The sequence below is a fragment of the Erpetoichthys calabaricus genome, chromosome 17 (assembly GCF_900747795.2).
Source record: "Erpetoichthys calabaricus chromosome 17, fErpCal1.3, whole genome shotgun sequence".
Taxonomy (NCBI): domain Eukaryota; kingdom Metazoa; phylum Chordata; class Cladistia; order Polypteriformes; family Polypteridae; genus Erpetoichthys; species Erpetoichthys calabaricus.
This window is the reverse complement of record NC_041410.2, coordinates 42,373,313-42,393,276: the sequence shown is the minus strand read 5'-3', so window position 1 is coordinate 42,393,276 and position 19,964 is coordinate 42,373,313. Positions and strand designations below refer to the sequence as shown.

The 19,964-nt window shown below is 41.0% G+C and overlaps 1 protein-coding gene across 2 annotated transcripts in view; it reads right to left on the bottom strand.

Annotated features, from left to right (window-relative positions):
- The window catches only part of ckmt1 (creatine kinase, mitochondrial 1), a 55,642-nt gene extending 35,898 nt beyond the window's left edge, over positions 1-19,744 (bottom strand). Inside the window, exon 1 of one of the 2 annotated variants that reach the window (XM_051920826.1) lies at positions 19,662-19,744. Coding sequence is in view for 1 of the 2 variants with exons in the window: in XM_051920825.1 (XP_051776785.1) it covers positions 1,326-1,337 (12 nt within the window). In the remaining variant the exon portion in view is untranslated. Of the gene's footprint in view, positions 1-1,325; positions 1,381-19,661 lie in introns of those variants that run through there. The other variant, XM_051920825.1, reaches the window with a different exon arrangement.
- Positions 19,745-19,964: the final 220 nt, after the last annotated feature.

The window sequence follows — 19,964 nt, the reverse complement described above, 5'->3', positions numbered from 1 at the left end:
GAATGACTAGAACAGCTACTTTAGCGATGTTTAGAGTTGTTGGGTGCCACTCTCAGCGGGTTATCATCTACAGAATCAATGCTTAAACACTGGGAGGCATCATCTCAACATGTGTTGCATGTTCAGTTTCTGTTGGACGTCTGTGCTGGTTATGGGTCATGCATGACAACACCATGGTTCCAAATGGTTGCAAATTTTGGTCATAAAAGTACCTGATATTAGAACACCCAGGGCTTGGGGAACAGTTAACATTTTAAGTCATATTTTCGATCAAAGGCTACAATTCAGGATCTATGGTTGACAAAGTTGGATGATCAAAACTTGCTCAACAAGACAGATTTTAGAAACCCAGACATGCAAAAATGTGTATTGGAAATGACGACGATAAGCCAACATTCTTGACCAGTTCAATTCTTCCCTCTGTGAGAAGGGGGCAAGAGGTTTAAATGGGCCCATTTAAGAATCTCCAAGGTAAAGGCGGCAGCAACGGACGTTGGCCAAAAAGGTGGTTTATGTCTGTTATGTTGGGATTCTCATAACTTTCTGGTAGGTATGAATGATAAGTAAAGCTGTCAGAACATCTCCAGTTTTAATTGAGTTCAAATGGAACAAGAAGGTAGCCGTGAACAACGGCTTGAATATTGAAGATTGGCAAACCAATGGGAATGCACTTTTGCATCACCTCAAAGGTGTGGACAACCACTCATCAATTCAGGAACATGGAAGCAGTGGTCCCAGCAGCAGAGAAGCCATTTTTGCCAGTTTTGTTGACTAATGACAATAAGCGTAGTCTCAGGTTACACTAGAGAAATATATCTCACATGCGGCTGGCACTTCTAGACAAGAAACTGTGAAGACTGCTTCTCATGAAAAGGGAAACTTCATCAGCCCCACTCTGTCTGTTTCCACTGAAGCTCCCTCCAGATAAGCAGATAAGGTGAGATCATTGAAAGTGCATTGACTGCCTTCTCAAAATTAATTTTGCATGGCACACTAAACTAAGCCAATATACATAATGACACAAGACGAAAAACAGTTGCAAACAGTTTAACAGAAATGGAGCCCAGCACTGTCTGTCCACTGAATAACTGATGAACACCGGCCAGTGGAAAACAAAACTGCAGTCAGCCACATCCCTGAAGAAAATGAACCTTGGAGAGTCCCGTGGTCGCTTATACCACAATGTGAGAGACGAGCAGAGTGTGGAGACCTCGGTCAGTTGCACATCCCCTGAACCCTGAGCGTCCAACAGTAAAGTCTGTGCTGGGCCGTCAAGCCAAACTTAACACACATAGTATGAGGTAATGGTGCCGCCGTTTACTTACGTGTCGCTTCATACCAATGCAGTCTCCTAGTCATCCAGCCAGGTCATACTTAGAAGGGATTAGTTTTTCTTAACACATTTCCTCTGTTTTCTGTTGTGTGCTTCCAAGAGGTATAATAGTAGTGACACAATACAGGATTACAAGTAAGTGAACATTTGTGAGATACAGGAGCTTCAGAAGTATGTTGCATTATAGGCACATATTACAGACATCACAACGACTATTCCTTTTTCATCATATTAGGTGGGTTACAGAAATGTTTTTGGATAAAACGCAGTCCAATTGCTGCTGAGAGAAGAGCACTCCTAACTCCCACAATCCTTTGGCTGTTACTCATGTGCATTTATTTAAATCACTTCCTGGTGAACTCTAGAGGCTTCCGCCATAGTAATGGTTATGATGAATGCATGACAGTCAGAGGCTCCAAACATCATGCTCATGTACATGTGTAATGAATACATACATTTTAATAAAAATTTGGGAGCAGTTATTTTAAAATAGCCACTTACATGCAAGCTTTCTACATGTTTCGTTTTTATTTTAAATGGTATGTTAGGATACCAGTCAAAGAATGGCCTGCTGTATCACTAGCTGTGGAGAATCTTTAAAGTATATTAATTTGAAGGAGTGCTGATAATGTCAAGTAGGAGGGATATGCACTGTTATGAAGATATCAGCATCATAAACAGGAAACCTAAAGCCTCATGGGCATTTGGCAGATCTACCATCTCCCCTAACTCAATAAAATGATCTAGTGTCCAAAAGCAAGACTGTGCACAAGCACATTATATGAAACAACCGGCTGTCCGTACGCTGCAATGATTTATGAAATGTGAGATCAAGTCTCTGTTGTGGGTTCATGTCTGGGTCCTCCCTGGGTGGAGAGCACTTTGAGTAGTGAGAAAAGCGCTATAAAAATGTAAAGAATCATTGTTAGGGAACCCTACTCATTGAATCACACATAGGACCGTGAGGGTCTTAACTCAGCCTAGCTCAAGAAAATGACTTTTTGAATTGAAGACAGGACTGCTGACCGACAAATGAGGTGGATAAGCGGGTCTTCAATTCAATACATCATTCCCATCAGGCTTTAGGTTTCCTATTTATGATGTACACTGGAAGTGTATATTTAGCAAAAAAAAATCACGTGTTTTGAACATTTTCAGCATATGAGTGGAAAACTGACATGTGGATTATGGGACACGAGTAACGTGATTGATTATACTGTATATACTGTACTGTATATATATATATATATATATATATATATACACTAGGGGGTTCCGCCCCCTGCTTGCTTCGCTCGCCAACCCCACCCTGCCTGCGCTATGCACCAGCCACTTCACATCTCTGCCACTCGCATATGTGGATTTCACTTTCACCAAACAACAAATCTTTTAATTCTCGGGATATGCCTCTTCATTGGGAAGAAACACTACTTTTCCCTGATGGTAACACGAATTAGATGATCTACAAGTCTCCGACTTAAAGTTTAAATCCAAACAATATATTCGATCTCTTTTTGCTGTTCCGTTATTTCACCGAGTAATAATTTCCGTTTGTTTGTACTAATGCGATCTTTACTATCATTTTTTGGAGACTTTCAAATTTTAGTTCTTTTGTTATCTCCAACCTGCTCTGCATGTGTATCACGCCAATGTTTTTGAATTCTTTACGACATTCTACTTTATCTACTCTTTGTCTTTTATTTCCAGCCCCAGACGTGGTTGCACAAAGTCTCATCTTGTGGGACATGAAAGTATCTCTCTGAAAAAGTCACGTCTCGTCCCAGGCTAAAAAGTCTCATCTCGTCCCAGGATTTTTTTATTATAATATATACACACAGAGTTAGTCAAAATTATGTTAACACTAATGGTACTGCTCTGTATATACTTATATAAGATTTTTCTGGACAATTTATGCACCACATATGGTACATGTGTTGAACATGATGGTTGAGACATTCCTGTAAACCATCTTGCACATGTGAAGTATGTTTAATGAATAAATTGTTTCCGCCATTCAAATGTTAACATAATTTTGACATACCCTATATATATATTATCAACTGATATACATAGCTTTTTTACCCATGGACAATTTCACATTGTTCACTGTTGTAATGGAGATTAAAAATTGTCAGAAATTAGAATATACAGTACAAAGGGGGAAAAAAGAATTTCAAAACTGTACACAGTGCACTTGTTTTAGTGTTCTTCTACTTTTTTGTATTTGTGATATCTAGCATTGTTATAATTGTATTATGTCTTTTAAGAACAGGTTGAAGTTTGTATTAGATAGTTAAAAGAACCTGATTTGTAAAAAGTAAGGATATATTCAGGAGGCATGTTTGACTTTGCTGATAAGAACAATGGTGGTGTGATGTTTACCCAACCTCACCCCAGTATCTTTCGAAGATTCTGTTAAGTATTGACTTAGGAGGTGACATTTATGGTGAGAGTGAGGAGATGCAGAGCTGCCACTTTCTATGTGGCCTGAAAGCGGGCCAGCATGATTTTGAAAGAATGAGTATACATAGCTTCTCCGTTTAGGGAGTGTAACTTATGGCAGGGGAGTTGAGAGTATGCATTGGACAGGTTTGGCGAAGGTGATTTGCACAAACATTAAATGAGCCTATGAGTCCATTCCCTGCGGGGAGAAAGCTTGGACAAGAGGGCAGATGTGAAGAGGAAGTTTGTGCACTCATTTGTCTGAAGTGTGGCTCTTAGTGATCGGTCTTACATCACTCTGTACCACGATACCTCATTGGTTCTTGAATTGTAATGGGAATGCTATAAGCTTGTCACTCCACTTTCCATTTCCCTCTTGCTATCTTGCCATAAAGAGAAGATCAACTCTCTCTCTTTCTCTCTCTTGCCATTTCTGCACGATGAAGACAATTCTGTCTCAGCAGCCATACTGGGACAGGTATGCAGCCTGTTTTAATACGCCATTCAAAGGCCATGTGGTAGCAAAGACAAAGCCGGACTGAGGACATGCCAAGAGTTGCCTATGAATGCAAGATGCCCTGCTACTGAGGCTGTAATGATATTTTTGACACTCTAACTTTATTTTGCTTAAAATTTGGGTATATCATCTAGAACACATAATTAAATTTGTAGCTCCTTCTCCTGCCTGTTCCTTCACTCTCTCTAATTTCCTGACATTATAGATAAACAAGGAAAGGACATGAAGAAGTGGTAACATACAGTACCTGACTATAGAGTGGTATGTGTATGGGACTTGGGGAATTTGGGTAAACAGCATAAAGAGTATAAAAGGGGAAAACAGGGTCACCTAGGACTCTGTATGACAAGAAAGCTGTTGTACAGCATCAGCCACTGCTGGCCGCTAATCTTATATATAAACGTCTACGCGTGGAAGTCTGTCTGTCTGTCTGTCCGTCCGTCCGTCTGTCTGTCTGTCTGTCCAGCACAGAAGTGTAAGGGTACAGCATGAAGCTTAAAGAAATCGACTCTGTGTCGCCAAAGTGAAACTGCCGACAAAAGAGAAACTCGCTTAGCCGCTAATACACAAGCGAGGCGAGCACATCGGCAAAACAAAACCTCAGAGGAGAGAGAAACTCACTTAGCCGCTGATAGACAATGGAGGCGAGCAAATCGGCAAAACGAAACTGCCAAGGAAAGAGAAACTTGCTTACCTGCTAATGCACAGCCAATGCGATTGATTGATTGAAGTGCCAGAATCCACAGTTTCCAGGAGCCCGGGCTCTTTACAGCACAGGCTTACACAGCTAGTATGTCATAAACGTCTCTCTCCATTCTGCATGAAAACATTTGATTTAAAATGTTTCTCGGCCATCTCTACAAACTACATGGGGTAAGTGACATATAAAGTGAACCTCATTTTCAGGTGGAATATTCCTTTAAGCTGTAATTGTTTCTGACCACTTTGTACTCGCACACCTTTGACTTCACGCATACTCCATGCCACGTGCCATCATGGTTACTGCTAATGTTGCTCTGCATTTTGTTCCCACTCAGTGCCATTAAGATGTCACTCTGCAGATACACGTGAACTGCGTGTCATTTTCATTTTTGTGCTGTGTGGTGTCTTTGATTATCAATGGGGTATCGAAAATGACATTTTTCAGAAAGTGTTCAATTTTGTAATAAACTGTATTGTGAATACTCCGTTATATTAGCAATAAACTGAAATCTTCAACAACATCTCATCAACACATAAACATTTAAAATACAATGGAAGCAAAAACTTAAACTTAAAATACAATGGAAAATAAAACTACTACTAATAATAAGGATAGTAATTAGATTCTTGAGACCCTTGAACTCTGTACAAAGACAAAGTACTCTACATGGGGTCCTGTGCCTTTTAAAATTTGCTCAGGTAGTTTGTCTTATTTACTGTAAAGCTTAAATTACTGCTTTTTATTTAGTGTTACATATATTTGCTATTTGCTTAGAACCATATATATTTTTTAATCGCAGAAAAAAACAAAACAAACAAGTTGTTGTAGAACTTAGTTTTCCACATTTTCTAAACGAGCGATTAAAAAGTGTAAATTTCATTGTAAAACTATTGCACTCCTTGGTCCAGACCTGCGAGGTTCATGTTCCTCAGATAACCCAGGACTAACCGGAGAAGCGGGCCAGAAAAGCAGCTCCTTAAAGTGTGGAGGGGGTGAAGATGTAGAACTTTCAGACGCATCTTCCTACTTCTAAAGTCCATCAGCTTTGGACCCTGATCTTGCGTGAGCTCATGGGGGTCCGGGGAAAGTGTAGCAGACGGGCTGCCTCTGACCCCAGGTGAGTGGCATGAGGTGCGCTTGGCATTGTGGTATAGTGGTTAAGGCTTTGGACTTCAAACCCTGAGGTGGTGGATGTGACCATTAACAAGGTACTTGACCTGCTGGTGTTCCAATTGGATAAACACAAGAAATGTAACCCAATTGTATCATCAGTGTCATAAATTGCTTTGGATAAATTGTCAGCCAAATAAGTAAATGTAAATGTGTACATGTGGATACAAGGATAAATAAATAAATAAATAAATAAATAAATACAAATTATGGGTGGTCTGTATTTAAGTATAAGCAAGGACCTTCAAGCCACATCGTTCAACTGGAAAGTACAGGTTGGACGAGCTCACACAACCAATCATATAAAGAACACTGCAGGGCCGACTGGACCCCCCCCCCCCCCCCCCCCCCCCCCCCCCCCCCCCCCCCCCCCCCCCCCCCCCCTCAGCCAGAACCAGAGTTTCAGCGTCCAGCACAATGACACAGACTACTGGAAGGAGTATTTTTCTAGATAAGTAATTATGTTGAGCATATGATAGAAAACTGGATACTTAATAAGACAAAGGTGAGGATTGTTATAAACATTTTAAAAATAAATTACTGGCTCATTACTTATTGGTAGAGCTGTGCCCCCCTGACCCTAATGCAGAAATGTCACTGATGCAAAATAGAGACTGGGTTAATAAAATTGTCAAAATCTGATTAAAAAGCTTACAGTTTCCATTGCACTTTCTTATCATTTCCAAAGCTTCCCTGTATATAACACCCACAGCTAAAACTGGGTGAACAAATGGATGAATGTGTATGGCTTTCAGGCCATGTCCTTTAGTACTTTCTTCTTACCTGTGTGACCCTTGTCATTTCATACTGAGGACAAAACAGATTTCTGAAGTGCTGCCAATATTTTATATTGGGGAGGAAACACATCTGCATTTTTGGTATTCGTGATACATGGGTCTTCATTATTTAATGTACAGCCCAATGCACTCACACTGAGGACATTTAGAATAACCAATCAGAGTCTTTCAAAGAAAGAAGAATATTTAATGAGAATTGAAAACAAATCCACACATGTACTGAGAGAGCATTCCAATTCTGCACAGAAGGCTTTCACGCTTAATAATTAACTGGAATCAGTGTTGGACAAAAGATGTCCCTGTTGTGGATTTAGAAAGTATCTATGGCTCTTCACTTTCTACACATCTAATTGTATTGTAGGTTTAATTTTAAATGGATAAAGGTGCCTTTTTTGCCTATTGATGTACACTTAGTCATATATAAGGACAAATTGAAAACATGTTTTACGAAAAGCTGGCAAATTTATTAAAAATCAAAAACCAGAATTTTTCATTCATGCAAGTACTTTGTAGAAGTAGCAGCAATTACAGCTTCACACCTTCTTGGGTAAGTCTCCACAAGCTTTGCACACCTGGATTTGGGCAGTTTATCCACATTTTTTTCCTGGCACTAGAACAAAGATGAGCACAACAATTCACAAAATCATACACAGACTAAAGTAAAACTGATAATGTATAGTGATCACCAAATCTCTGTTTTATACGACCCCTGGCATATTGTGTGCCAGAACACTCATGTTGTGTGATGGCTTCACTGTTGTATTCACCCTACTTGCTTGTACTTGGTAAACTGTGTGGTTTATTGGGATAGCTGAATGTTTTCAGGCACACACAATAAGAACCACACATCTTGTGACTCAGTAGTGCTTGATCAATACATTTTCATTTCAGGCGTGTTCACTTTGTTTTGTAGCACATTTGCCTGATAGCACATGGATTGTTTTTTTATTGTTTTGCATTTTTCTGCCACATCTAAGTAGATTTAGTTGCAACTCAACACAAAATGAATTACTATGTGAAATGTATTCCATACATATATGTATAATTTTAACACCACATATACGTCTAACAATATGTAGGAAATGTTATTCCACTAAAATATTCTCATTATCATTTTAAAAAATGAGAAAAAAAATGAAAGAAAAATCAACTGCCAAATTTCTTTGCCCAGGTTTGAATTTTGCTTTTTGAATAAATTGGAAGAAGACATCCACCTTCTAAACCTGCTTATCCAGGGCAAGGCTGTAGGGACGCTGGAGTCTATCCCAGCAAGCATTGGGTGCAAGGCTGGAACAGGCCACCAATCTGAGCGTTCTGGTGACATCAACCTTCCAACATAAGACAGAGCTGAAACTTTACTCACTAAATCTTTACATAAGACTTTCAGAGTTACATTTGTACTGCTCAGTCAGCTTTACCTGATATAAAAGTGACATTTTTCCTGCCAGTATCATGGGATAATGATATTTAGAAAAATAGTTTGTCAGTCAGAATTTGAAAAGAAAAGTAGTAAGTAAGTAATATTTTCATTCAGCTGATCTTTAGCGAAATTGTGAACAATTGTGTCTGTTCAGTTTGGAAGTCAGACAGGAGACATGAATTGAATTTCCCCTTGGGGATTAATAAAGTATAATCTATCTATCTATCTATCTATCTATCTATCTATCTATCTATCTATCTATCTATCTATCTATCTATCTATCTATCTATCTATCTATCTATCTATCTATCTATCTATCGTGAAAAGATAGAGGAAGGGCACAGTAGATATAAGAATGCTATTGAAGACTGCCTCTGTGCAGGGCCGCCTGAACAACATCATAGGCCCCAGGCAAAGGGGTTGTCACACATGTGCAAGTAGGGGGACGTTGTGTGGACCAAGTAAAGGTAATTCCACGCCAGGCCAGGGGAGGGCAGGGTGCACTAAACCTTCTCCTGTTATCTCTACAGACCAGCCGCGGGAAAACCTATCTGAGTCAGTGATGACACTTCCAGTTCCAGCACGCAGAAGAACGTCATTTCCAGTTCCGGCGCACAGAGTGATGTCAGAAGAACATCACTTCCAGTTACCCTACATCACTTCCGGTCTGATCACTTAAAGCCGCCATCTTTCCCAACCCTTGTCAGTTCTATCTTGGACTCAGTGCTATCAACAGCTCTGTATTATTCAAAAAAACCATCTGCAGCCAGGAATATTATACGGGTGGCTGCCCCAAACCTTTTTCACATGTGTCGAGTCTGTTCCTTTTCACAGGGTGCACTGGGGCCCATGTTCTGATCGCAAAACAGAAACATGTTGGCATCAGAAAAACTGTGGGCCCCCGGCCGGTGCTCATTGCGCCCATACATTAAGACAGCCTTGCCTCTGTACTTTTAAATTAATTGTAAGCAGTTTTAATTAATGCAGCTTCAACTGCACACATAATATGTGCATCTCAGTTCAATTCAGTTTATTGTTATGTAGCAGCCTTCTCTGAGTTCAGGTAGAGAGACCTGTACTTTTGACTTTTAAATGTATTTGTACAGAACACTTGGATATTAGTACTTGAATTATTATTCCCGTTAGTATTATTGTTGCCATATCACTACATCTCTCTATTATAAAAAAAAAAAAAAATCTTTGGGAGGGAGACTAGGGAGACGAGATGTGATCTTCTCGGAAGACAATTTGAAGTCCCGTGAGAGACACTTTAACTTGCTCCCATCTCCTAAAACAACGACAAGCAACAAGCAAAACACGCAGTTCACCAGCAGCAGAAACCCAGCAGATGATCCAACCGCTTCTCCTTAGCATGTGATCAGCCCCCCAACCCCTCCTCTCTCCCCCCCTTCACAACGTGAGCGGCAGAGACGCAAAGTGGCAAAAGGACAGCTGCTGTACAGGCTTTAAAATGATCGACGGGTAGCGCGACAGTGGCAGAAAGACAGCAGATGATCTGACGGCATTTCCTTAGTTCAGCCGCCCCCCTCTTCACAACGTGAGCAGCATTATACGTCCTGCGAGAAAGAGATGTAACCACACCCGGGGCCAGAAATAAAGGACAAGTATTGATTTTACAACATCACGTGAGACAAGGCAGTGAGACATCATTTAAAACAAGTCCAAGAACATCTAACCGAGCAGTTGTTGGATTGCTGTTGGCAGACACGCTTCATGTGCTCCCAGCTCTTAAAACAACGATAAATGACAAGCAAAACATGCAGCTCGCCAGCAGCAGAAAGCCAGCAGATGATCCGACCGCTTCTCCTTAGCATGTGTTCAGCCGCACCCCCTTCACAATGTGAGCAGCGTTATACGTCCTGCGAGAAACAGATGTAACCACGCCTGGGGCCGGAAACAAAGGACAAGTATCCATCCGTTCATTATCCAACCCGCTATATCCTAACTACAGGGTCACGGGGGTCTGCTGGAGCCAATCCCATCCAACACAGGGTGAAAGGCAGGAAACAAACCCCAGGCAGGGCGCCAGTCCACACACACACACACTAAGCACTCACTAGGGACAACTTACAATCGCCAATGCACCTAACCTGCATGTCTTTGGACTGTGGGAGAAAACTGGAGAACCCGGAGGAAACCCACGCAGACACGGGGAGAACATGCAAACTCCACGCAGGGAGGACCCGGGAAGCAAACCTGGGTCTCCTAACTGTGAGGCAGCAGCGCTACCCACTGCGCCACTGTGCCACCCAGGACAAGTATTGTTTTTACAAAAGTGAAAATAATGCATATGTAACAATTCCCATGCAAATGACAATCTCTTAAAATTGTATATCCGGTAAACCAAACCTGGGGGTGGGCAAGCAAAGTGAGCAGGGGGCAGAGCCCCCTAGTTTATATTATAGACTATTCTGTGTTGGGGTAGAAGTGAAACCGGACAGTGAGGAAGGACCTGACTCCTGACGTCACACTTCCCCCTCCCCTCTGCCCGCGGCCTCTGTCCCGGATTAGCGTGAATATATCACTCCTGCAAGCGAACTATGATTCTTAGCACAACGAGAGAAGTCCTAAAATCAACCGGAATGTTCAAGCAAATTATAGAAAAAAAAAGCAATCTAAATCCGTTAATTGGTTGTCTCGTTCGCTTGCTAAACAGAGGTAAGGTACTCCTCGAGGCTGGCGCATGAGTGAGGAGAGCCCCGTCTCCCTTCCCTCAGCCCGTGGATGATAACAAACACACAAGACCGCAGGATTGTTACAGTCTGCTTTATATATAAGATTACACATTTCTCTGTTGAGGAATTCACGTTAGAGATCTTCATGTATTTCTGAAAACAGGCATTCTTCGATATCCCAGATTTTACTGTTTAATTTAAAAGACAGAGCAATACAAAAACAAAACGCAATTCACATGTAATATCTAGGGTTACCAGACGTCCAAAAGGAGGATGTGTCCTCCGTTTTGGCTTTGTATCCTCCTTCTGGCAGGCATTGCCTAATAAGGTGAAAATGTCCGGCTTTCGTGAATCACTGACTTGACCGTGTTATTGGCTAAAATCGCATGCTATCAACTCTATGTTTTACATAAATCATCTATGCTTTATCGATAACAAAACACGACTACGCGCTACTCAGCCTATTTCCAGCAATTGAGAGGCCGTTGCAGTTATTCCCCACGTTGAAAACATTAACATAAATCATAAATACTGATCAAGAATTTTTTCGGGACAGTATATTTGTGGTTTTTGCATTCTCTGATGTCAGTATGTCAGGCGAAAATTGCAGTTATTGAAAAGGAAGAAAACATCGGCAGTTTGTAGCATCCTACAGTCGACAAAGCAAACTCTGCTTAGCAGACAGAGTGAAACTTTTATTTCCCTGGAAATGAGAGAATGTCTGAAAAAACTGCATGAAGACGGCCGAGATGAAGAATACAAGACCAAGGGTGCTTTGATTTTTTGGAAAAGTGGATGACACCCTTCGATGAACTTCAGTGCCTTCGTTGGATGTTTTTAAACAAAGTGGGAGACCGTACAGTACGTTTGATGATCTGTTGCCATGCGTACAGTACGAGCGAAAAGGGTATTGTAGATGATGTTCAGTTGTTTGACCAGTGCTGCTACCTGAAATCGTTCGCAAGACAGAAAGATGACAAGTTTTCTAACAGTCTCCTTCATGAACAGTGATGTTCATACTTTCAAAGTTGTGCAAATGAGTTACTGAGAGCTGCTTCAAATCTGCAAATTTTTCTTTTGTATTCCTGGGCACAACACCACCTTTGAAAGAGCATTTTCCTTGATCAACGCACAGTGGACAAAAATAAGAAATAGACTGTTGACTCTGACAAGAGGAATTCTTCTTACAAAGTACAATTTTAAGAACGTATTTTGTCTGGAGTTTCACGCCTGTGTGTTGCCGGAGCGATGAACTGCTGCGAAAAGGCGCCTAGTCTGAAAAATATGAAACTGCATAGTTATACTATAACTTTTAATTTTGATGACTCATTTTGTGACCTGTCAGATTGCTTGTTTTAAAGTTTTCATTGTAACACAGAGTTCACACTGTGTTTCGTGAATAGAACGGGACGCATTCTCCTTTGTCCTCCTTTGGGTTCGCAGGTATCTGGTAACTCTAGTAATATCAGGACGCAGCCTTAACGAAGAATCAGTGCACGAGCCCATTATGAGCGGACAAGCACAGAGCATGCGTGAAATCAAAAGCCGAAATGGTGCGCACAGGTGCGCAAGCGCAAAGCTTTGTGTACATGGGCTAAATTCCACTGGACGGCGATAGCTTTAATTACAATTTTAGGTCAAGTTCAGAAGTCCTCCAGCTTTGCTTGAGTCCACAAAGGTGTATTTGAGTATAACTGCCTTCGATCTGCTACTACTACGTGAACCATTAAGTGCAAGAGGCTTCTTGACTTAGTAACACGTGAAAATCGCTTTGTTTGGTTATACACATCAATCAGATGGGAGCTGCCGTTCAACAGCCCTTCCTTTATGGCCTCAGCTCACCTGGATGTGATTTTTTGGGCGTTGGTGTTTCTGGTTCATTCCGCCTATACTTAGCTCAAATTGGATGTCTGTAAATTAGTCGGAATAGCGTAATTAGTTACCGTAGAGTTGTTTGATAAACAGAAGCTGTGTGTTAGTTCACATCATGCAGATATTACTTAGAAGCAGTTGGGTTTTCCAAGGGCAAAGTCCACTCGTGTGTTTGGCCAGTTTCTCCACACCCTTTAGCAAAGCTGTTTCTCAGTTACTACTGGCAAACACATCAGGCTAAGTTGAGTTTTAATATTATTAGAGAAAAAAGTCTGCTTGATGTCTGTTAATAAATTAATACACCAGAATTGCTAAACATTTCTTTATACAACTGTGATATCCATGTTGCTACTGCAAATGCCAGTATTTCAAAAGCACCCCAAGCATGGGAGAGGTACTATTATAATTATTTAAATGTATAAAAAATGAAGATAAGACCAGCTTAAAGCTAAATGCACTGCTTTACTAATCCTACACTCAGATGGTACATTGTACACCCAAAGGTTTTGCCTGCCGCCCTCGCTTCTACTCCTCACATTCCATTAGTTCTGCTCTTCCGGTCTTCTTCTCACATTCTATGGACACACTAGATGACTGGTGACTCTAATGGTTGTGTGTGTAAGTATGTGCAGTGATGGAATGATGGCCCAGATGTGGTTTGACTCCCTCCTTGTGCCAAATTCAAGTGGGATGCACTGTGGTCTCCACAACTCTAAATCTGAAACAAAATGGACGGATACTGTATATCTAGAGTACTTTGTTGAATGTTTGTTTGCATTAACAACCACAGGGAAACAAAAATGAATCTGAATTGCACCTATGGGGTGCCATAGTGGGTAGCAGTCGTGCCCTACAGATCCAGACATCGGTATCAAACTACAAGCCTAAGTGTGTGTGTGTGTGTGGAGTTTAAATGTTCTTCCTCTGTCCATGTGGGTTGGTTCCAACATCCCGAGGTTTCTTAGTTGGCTTTGTGAGTGATTGTGCTGTATGATCGACTGGAATCCACTCTTGAGTTGGCTGCTGTCTTGCCCGATGCTTCTGCCAGTTGTGACCCTGTATTGGAACAATCACATTGACTAAATGAAAGAAGGCTAGGGATGTGAAACTGGTGGAAAAGCAGCTGACATTGGAATGCCCAGTTGATAGCAGCCCCTTTCCATGAAGGTGTCATTCATACTATTTCAATCCTTGTTTTTTTGTAACTTTTTAAACATTTCAGACTTCCACAATTCAAGGACATTCCTAAGGCCACCTGCACAGTTTTTTGACACTCTACAGAAGTGAAGCCTGTGAGCACATCCACCTGCAGCACTCAACTAAGTTTGAACCCTTCACCATCATCAAGTTTGGGGATGATACAACGGTGCTGGGACTGATAAGCAGGGATGATGAAACAGCATACAGAGATGAGGTGGAACGGCTGTCTGCATGGTGTGAAGACAACAATCTATCTCTCAATGTCGACAAGACAAAAGAGATAATCGTGGACTTCAGAAAATCACATCCTGCCCACATCCCACTCAGCATCAATGGTTTAGATGTAGAGACTGTTAGGAGTACCAAGTTCCTTGGTGTGCACATAACTGAGGAACTTACATGGACACATAACACCTCATCACTAATCAAGAAAGCCTAGCAGAGACTACACTTCCTGAGGTGGCTGAAGCGAGCACGTCTTCCCCCTTCCATCCTCACCATGTTCTACAGAGGCACCATTGAGAGTGTTCTGACCAGCTGTATCACTATCTGGTATGGCAACTGCAACATATCCGACCGCAAGCGCCTGCAAAGGATAGTGAAGACAGCAGAGAACATTATTGGGGTGCCACTCCCTTCACTACAGGACATATTTTACAAACGTAGTGTCCACAAGGGCTGCAGCATTGTGCAGGACCCCTTACACCCCTCACATGGACTTTTCACACTTCTGCCATCTAAGAGAAGATACTGCAGCATCAGAGCCAGAGCTGCCAGGCTGCAGGAGAGTTTTTACTCCCAAGCTGTTAGACTCCTTAACACCAGGCTGCCCCCTGGGATCTTCCACACGGACTCAACCACCTTTAAAAACAGAACTTTTATAAATGTGAGCCACTGTCCTGTAAAGACTACAGTAGTGTGCATGTAGAAAAGAACTGAAAATCTCATACTGACCTTTAAGGATTTTGTTATCCTTCTGCTGTGAAACATTCTGACCTGTCATTGTTTACACACGTCTTAAACAACTATTATCATACACTGATAATTTTTGTATTATCTATATCTATTATTTATTATATTACATATCTATTGACTATATTTATGTATATAGATTACAAATACCTTATATTGCATCAATGTTCATATTGCTAACAACACGTCAATATTGCTGCTACTTCTTTGTCTTGTCTTTGCACAATGTCTTGTCTTGTTTGTGTTTTAATTTTAAATTTTAATTCTATTTTTAATTTATTATTTGCACATCATGTTGTTACACTGTGGACCCTGAGCTTCGCCGTTTCGTCTCTCTGTATACTTATATATGGTTGAGATGACAATAAAGTTCACTTTGACTTTGACTTGTTCTCATTCTTAACCTTGTGCTGGTGTCTTTTTAGACTGTCTTCATGCTTGTACTTTCATGACCAGTTTAATTTGATCATGCTGTTGTGTTTTAGTGTAATAGCTGATTATAAAATTATCGTGTGTGTTCTGATGACGGTATCTTATAAATAAACGTCTACGCATGGAAGTCTGTCTGGCCCTGAAGTGTGAGGCTACAACATGAAGCTCCAAGAGCCAGCAAGGCAGCACCAAGTTAATGAGTCAGAAGTGTGAGGCTACAGCATGAAGCTGAAAGAAAGAGACTCTATTGCCAAAGTGAGACCGTCAATGAAAGACAAACTCGCTTAGCCGCTGATAGACGAGGAGGGTGAGTACATTGGCAAAACGAAACCACTGACTTTGCATTTCAATTTTTTTTCTGACAATTTCGATAGTTTTTAGGTGCCCAGGCTTTTTACATCACGGGCTTACACAGCAAGTCTTATATATAAACGTCTACTCATAGAAGTGTGTGTGTCTGTCTTTCTGTCCCAGAAGTGCGAGGCTATAGCATAAAGCTCAAAGAAAGCCAAGAAAAGAGAAACTCACTTAGCCGCCGATAGACAATGGAGGCCAGCACGTCAGCAAAACAAAACCACCGATGAAAGAGAACTTCACTTAGCTACTAATGCACAACCGATGCGATTGCCTGATTGAAGTGCCAGAATCCATGGTTTGTAGGAGCCCGGGCTTACACAGCTAGTCTTATATATAAACATCTACACGTGGAAGTGTGTGTGTGTGTCTGTCTGTCTATCTGGCCCGGAAGTGCGAGGCTACAGCATGAAGCTGAAAGAAAGCGACTCATTCACCAAAGTGAGACTGCCGAGGAAAAAGAACCTCACTTAGCCACTGTTGCACAACCGATGAGATCGATTGATTGAAGTGCCAGAATCCTTTATACTCCCTGCTCTGCTCTCCAATAAATGCAAGTCATTGCAAATATACTAACAACCCAATTGTGCTTTACTCACTCAGAATATGGAACCAAATTAGAAAGCATTTTAAGATGGAAAATCTTTTATCAGTGGCACCTCTGCAAGAGAACTACCTTTTTCAACCTTCACAAGTATATCCAGTTTTTAATACCTGGAAAAGTTTTGGGATTAAAATGCTCAGAGATCTTTATATAGACAACATATTTACATCTTTTGAACAATTACGTTCAAAATTCAACCTCCCAGCTACACATTTCTTTCACTATCTTCAAATTAGAAATTTTGTTAAACAGAAATTGCCCGATTTCCCCCACCTCGCACCCTCCACAATGCTGGAAAAAATAATGCTCAATTTCGAGGAATTAAACTCCATTTCTGCATTATATAAAATCTTATTAGAGTCCCTACCTTTCAAAGATCCAAGAGGACATTGGGAAGAAGATCTCTTAACTAATATATCAGAAAAGGAGTGGAAGGTAGCAAAGCAGAGAATTCACTCGAGTTCTATATGCGCAAAGCATAGAATTATTCAACTAAAAATTATATATCAAGCTCATCTGTCTCGCTTAAAACTGTCCAAAATGTTTCCAGTGCAAGATCCAACCTGCGAACGCTGCAACCAAGCTCCTGCCTCACTGGGTCACATGTTCTGGGCCTGCACCAAATTAACATCATTTTGGACCAAAATTTTTAAGTGCCTTTCAGACAGCCTTGGTATCAGAATCCCCCCTAACCCATTAACAGCTGTGTTCGGTGTTCTTCCAGACGGACTTGAAGTGGAGAAGGACAAGCAAACGGTGATTGCATTCACTACACTCTTGGCACGCAGACTTATTCTGTTAAAATGGAAGAATCCTAATTCTCCTCTGATAAGTCAGTGAAAAACCGATGTTTTATATTATTTGAAATTGGAAAAAATCAAATTCTCAGTTAGAGGATCTGTACAACATTTTTTCAAAACCTGGCAGGATTTAATCAATATTATTTTAGAATAAGAGAAATAACTATTACCACATTTAATTCCCTCCTTCATCTCTTATTTACATATATATTTATTTCTCCCTTTCTTTTGTTTATTGTTGCCTCATTAAAAAGCCTTAAGCAATTTTCCTTTAGCTAAGCTCTCCTTCTCAGGGGTGGGGTTTGATTTGTCTTCAATTTTGTTTGGTTATAAATTGATCTGTTTGTATGGAATGATTACAATAAAAATTAATACAAATTAAAAAAAAAAAAAAAAAAAAAAAGAAGTGCCAGAATCCATGGTTTATAGGAGTCCGGGCTTTTTACAGCTCGGGCTTACACAGCTAGTATATAATAAACACTGATACACCAAATACTTCTGATAAACTGGCCCTGCTCCAGGCGGGATTCAATAAATCCATAGCATTATACATTTTGAATATTGTTGCTTGAAATTCGTAGCAATCTTCACTACAGCTATTACTAACTAATAAACCAAATGGTTTGTAACTGCGTTCATTTTAGCTGACTGGGAAAAATAAGGAAGAGGCTCCTTTCAAAATTTAGATGGCAGCAATCCATTTCATATCAGCTTTAGTTGGCGTTTTGCTACTCAAAGTTACATTTTACAGTTTTTGACCTTCTGTGATGAGAAAAATGAACTACCAAGTAAATTTATATTCCAGGCGCGCACATCTATACTACAAAAAAGACAGCCTCTGCCCCAAAACATGAAAGAAAGATCCTTTAAAACATTACATTTTCACAGATTGCAAACCAATGGTTTAATTCAGAGTTTGTAAATGTTATCCAAAATACAGAAGATGGAGTTTTCTGCAGCAGTTCCAGATCGGTCTCAGGATCTCCCATCCATCCATTTCTAAAGCCAAAACAGAAAATAACACTCAACAAAGCACATCTGAACCAAATCGGTTCATTTAAAACGATGTTTGGAGTTTAGGTTCACCTTCACATCAAATGTTAAGGGAGGGATGATCAAAGGGAGTCAACTTGAATCGGCTAATAACCCAAGAGCTTGTTCACTTTTGTTTTCAGTTTTTGTCATTTTTCTAGCCCTTCTTTTGCCCCATGTTGTTTTCCAGGACTAGGCTCATTGAGGCTATAATCTTTAAGGCCCATTCTGAAATAACACTGGGGTCCCTTACAGAATCACTTCCAGAGCCAGGGGTTTCATTCGGGATTATCAGATCACAGTGTCTTCTGCTGAGCCTGGACCCATAGAGCTCTTAAACTTACTCACTCAGTCGAAGGAACAGAAGTCCTTACAAATCTCAATGCCACTTGGCATTTATCCCCTAGGCAGCAGGCCCTGTACTGTTCCATGTGGCATAACTCTGATGCCACTTGCTGCTTTGTGAGAGCGGTGTCAGTCACCTTCTGTTTGTCCTGACCTTGTAGCTCTTTCTCTCGCTCTGTCGACCCATTTCTAAGACATTGTGTCAACTTCAGCTTTATATTGCCAAAGAAGGCCCTTGTGTCCTTACCAACCACTACCAGTGTGACATCTTGTCTCTGTGTGTGTGTACTAGAATTCCTAAAAGCAGCAGACAGTGAAAGAGAGAAAAGAAAACTGCAGATGTTACAAATCCAGGAGAAATTAAACATCTGAAGTCCCACACTCCTGACAAAAAGTGGAAGCCAAGGCCAACTGGCCAGCACGGCCTAGGGCATTAATGAGGCCATGCTACTGTAGCTTCTAATCTATTTCCTTTTATTTGTAGAACAAAACAAATTAAAAATGACACATAGTGTGCATGTCCTCTGTCTCAGTGGATGGATCAAAATGACAGAAGAAAGCAGCAACAATGTGGCAATGCGGAACTTTCCTTTGGCTGCAAAAAGCAAAGGTCACTTTGACACACCCAAATTGCAGATGCAGATGTAACGCATACTGCAGTTTCAACAACGTTTGCTTTCTTTCCCACCAGTTTCTTGAACCTACTTTTCTAATATCAGGAGCAGCCAAACCCAATCCATCACAGGGCACACATATGGAAACAGTTTTGAGCCCCCTACCAGAGGCCAAAGCTGCACCAGAGTCCCTAGAGCTCTAAGGTAGCAGAACTAGTCTTTAAATTCCATTAATTACTTTAATCAAGAATAAACTTATTCCCCTTTTGCCACAGAAAACATTTGAGCATATTCATACAACATTGAAATGACTAAATTAAGACAAGTGAGAGGAAGATCAATTCAGAGCGACGTGTACCTGGTACCTGGACGCTGACGCCTCAGTCAGTCCAGCCTGATGTGCTGCTTTATGAAGTTTTCTTCTTTATGATTGGTGGAGCCCAATGCAATAGCAGCTGGCTCTGAAGTACCTGCCCCGCCCCCAACACCTCCTGACCAACCAACCGCTTAAGAAAGCACACCCACCTTGGCCGGGACCTGTCTGCACACCAGGCTTGTGGACATGCAGTGCTCCCTTTAGCGATGCCGCACACTACAAACGCAGATTGAAGTTCATCTTCCGGGGATTCAAGAATTCAAGATTCAAAGGTGGACTGACACG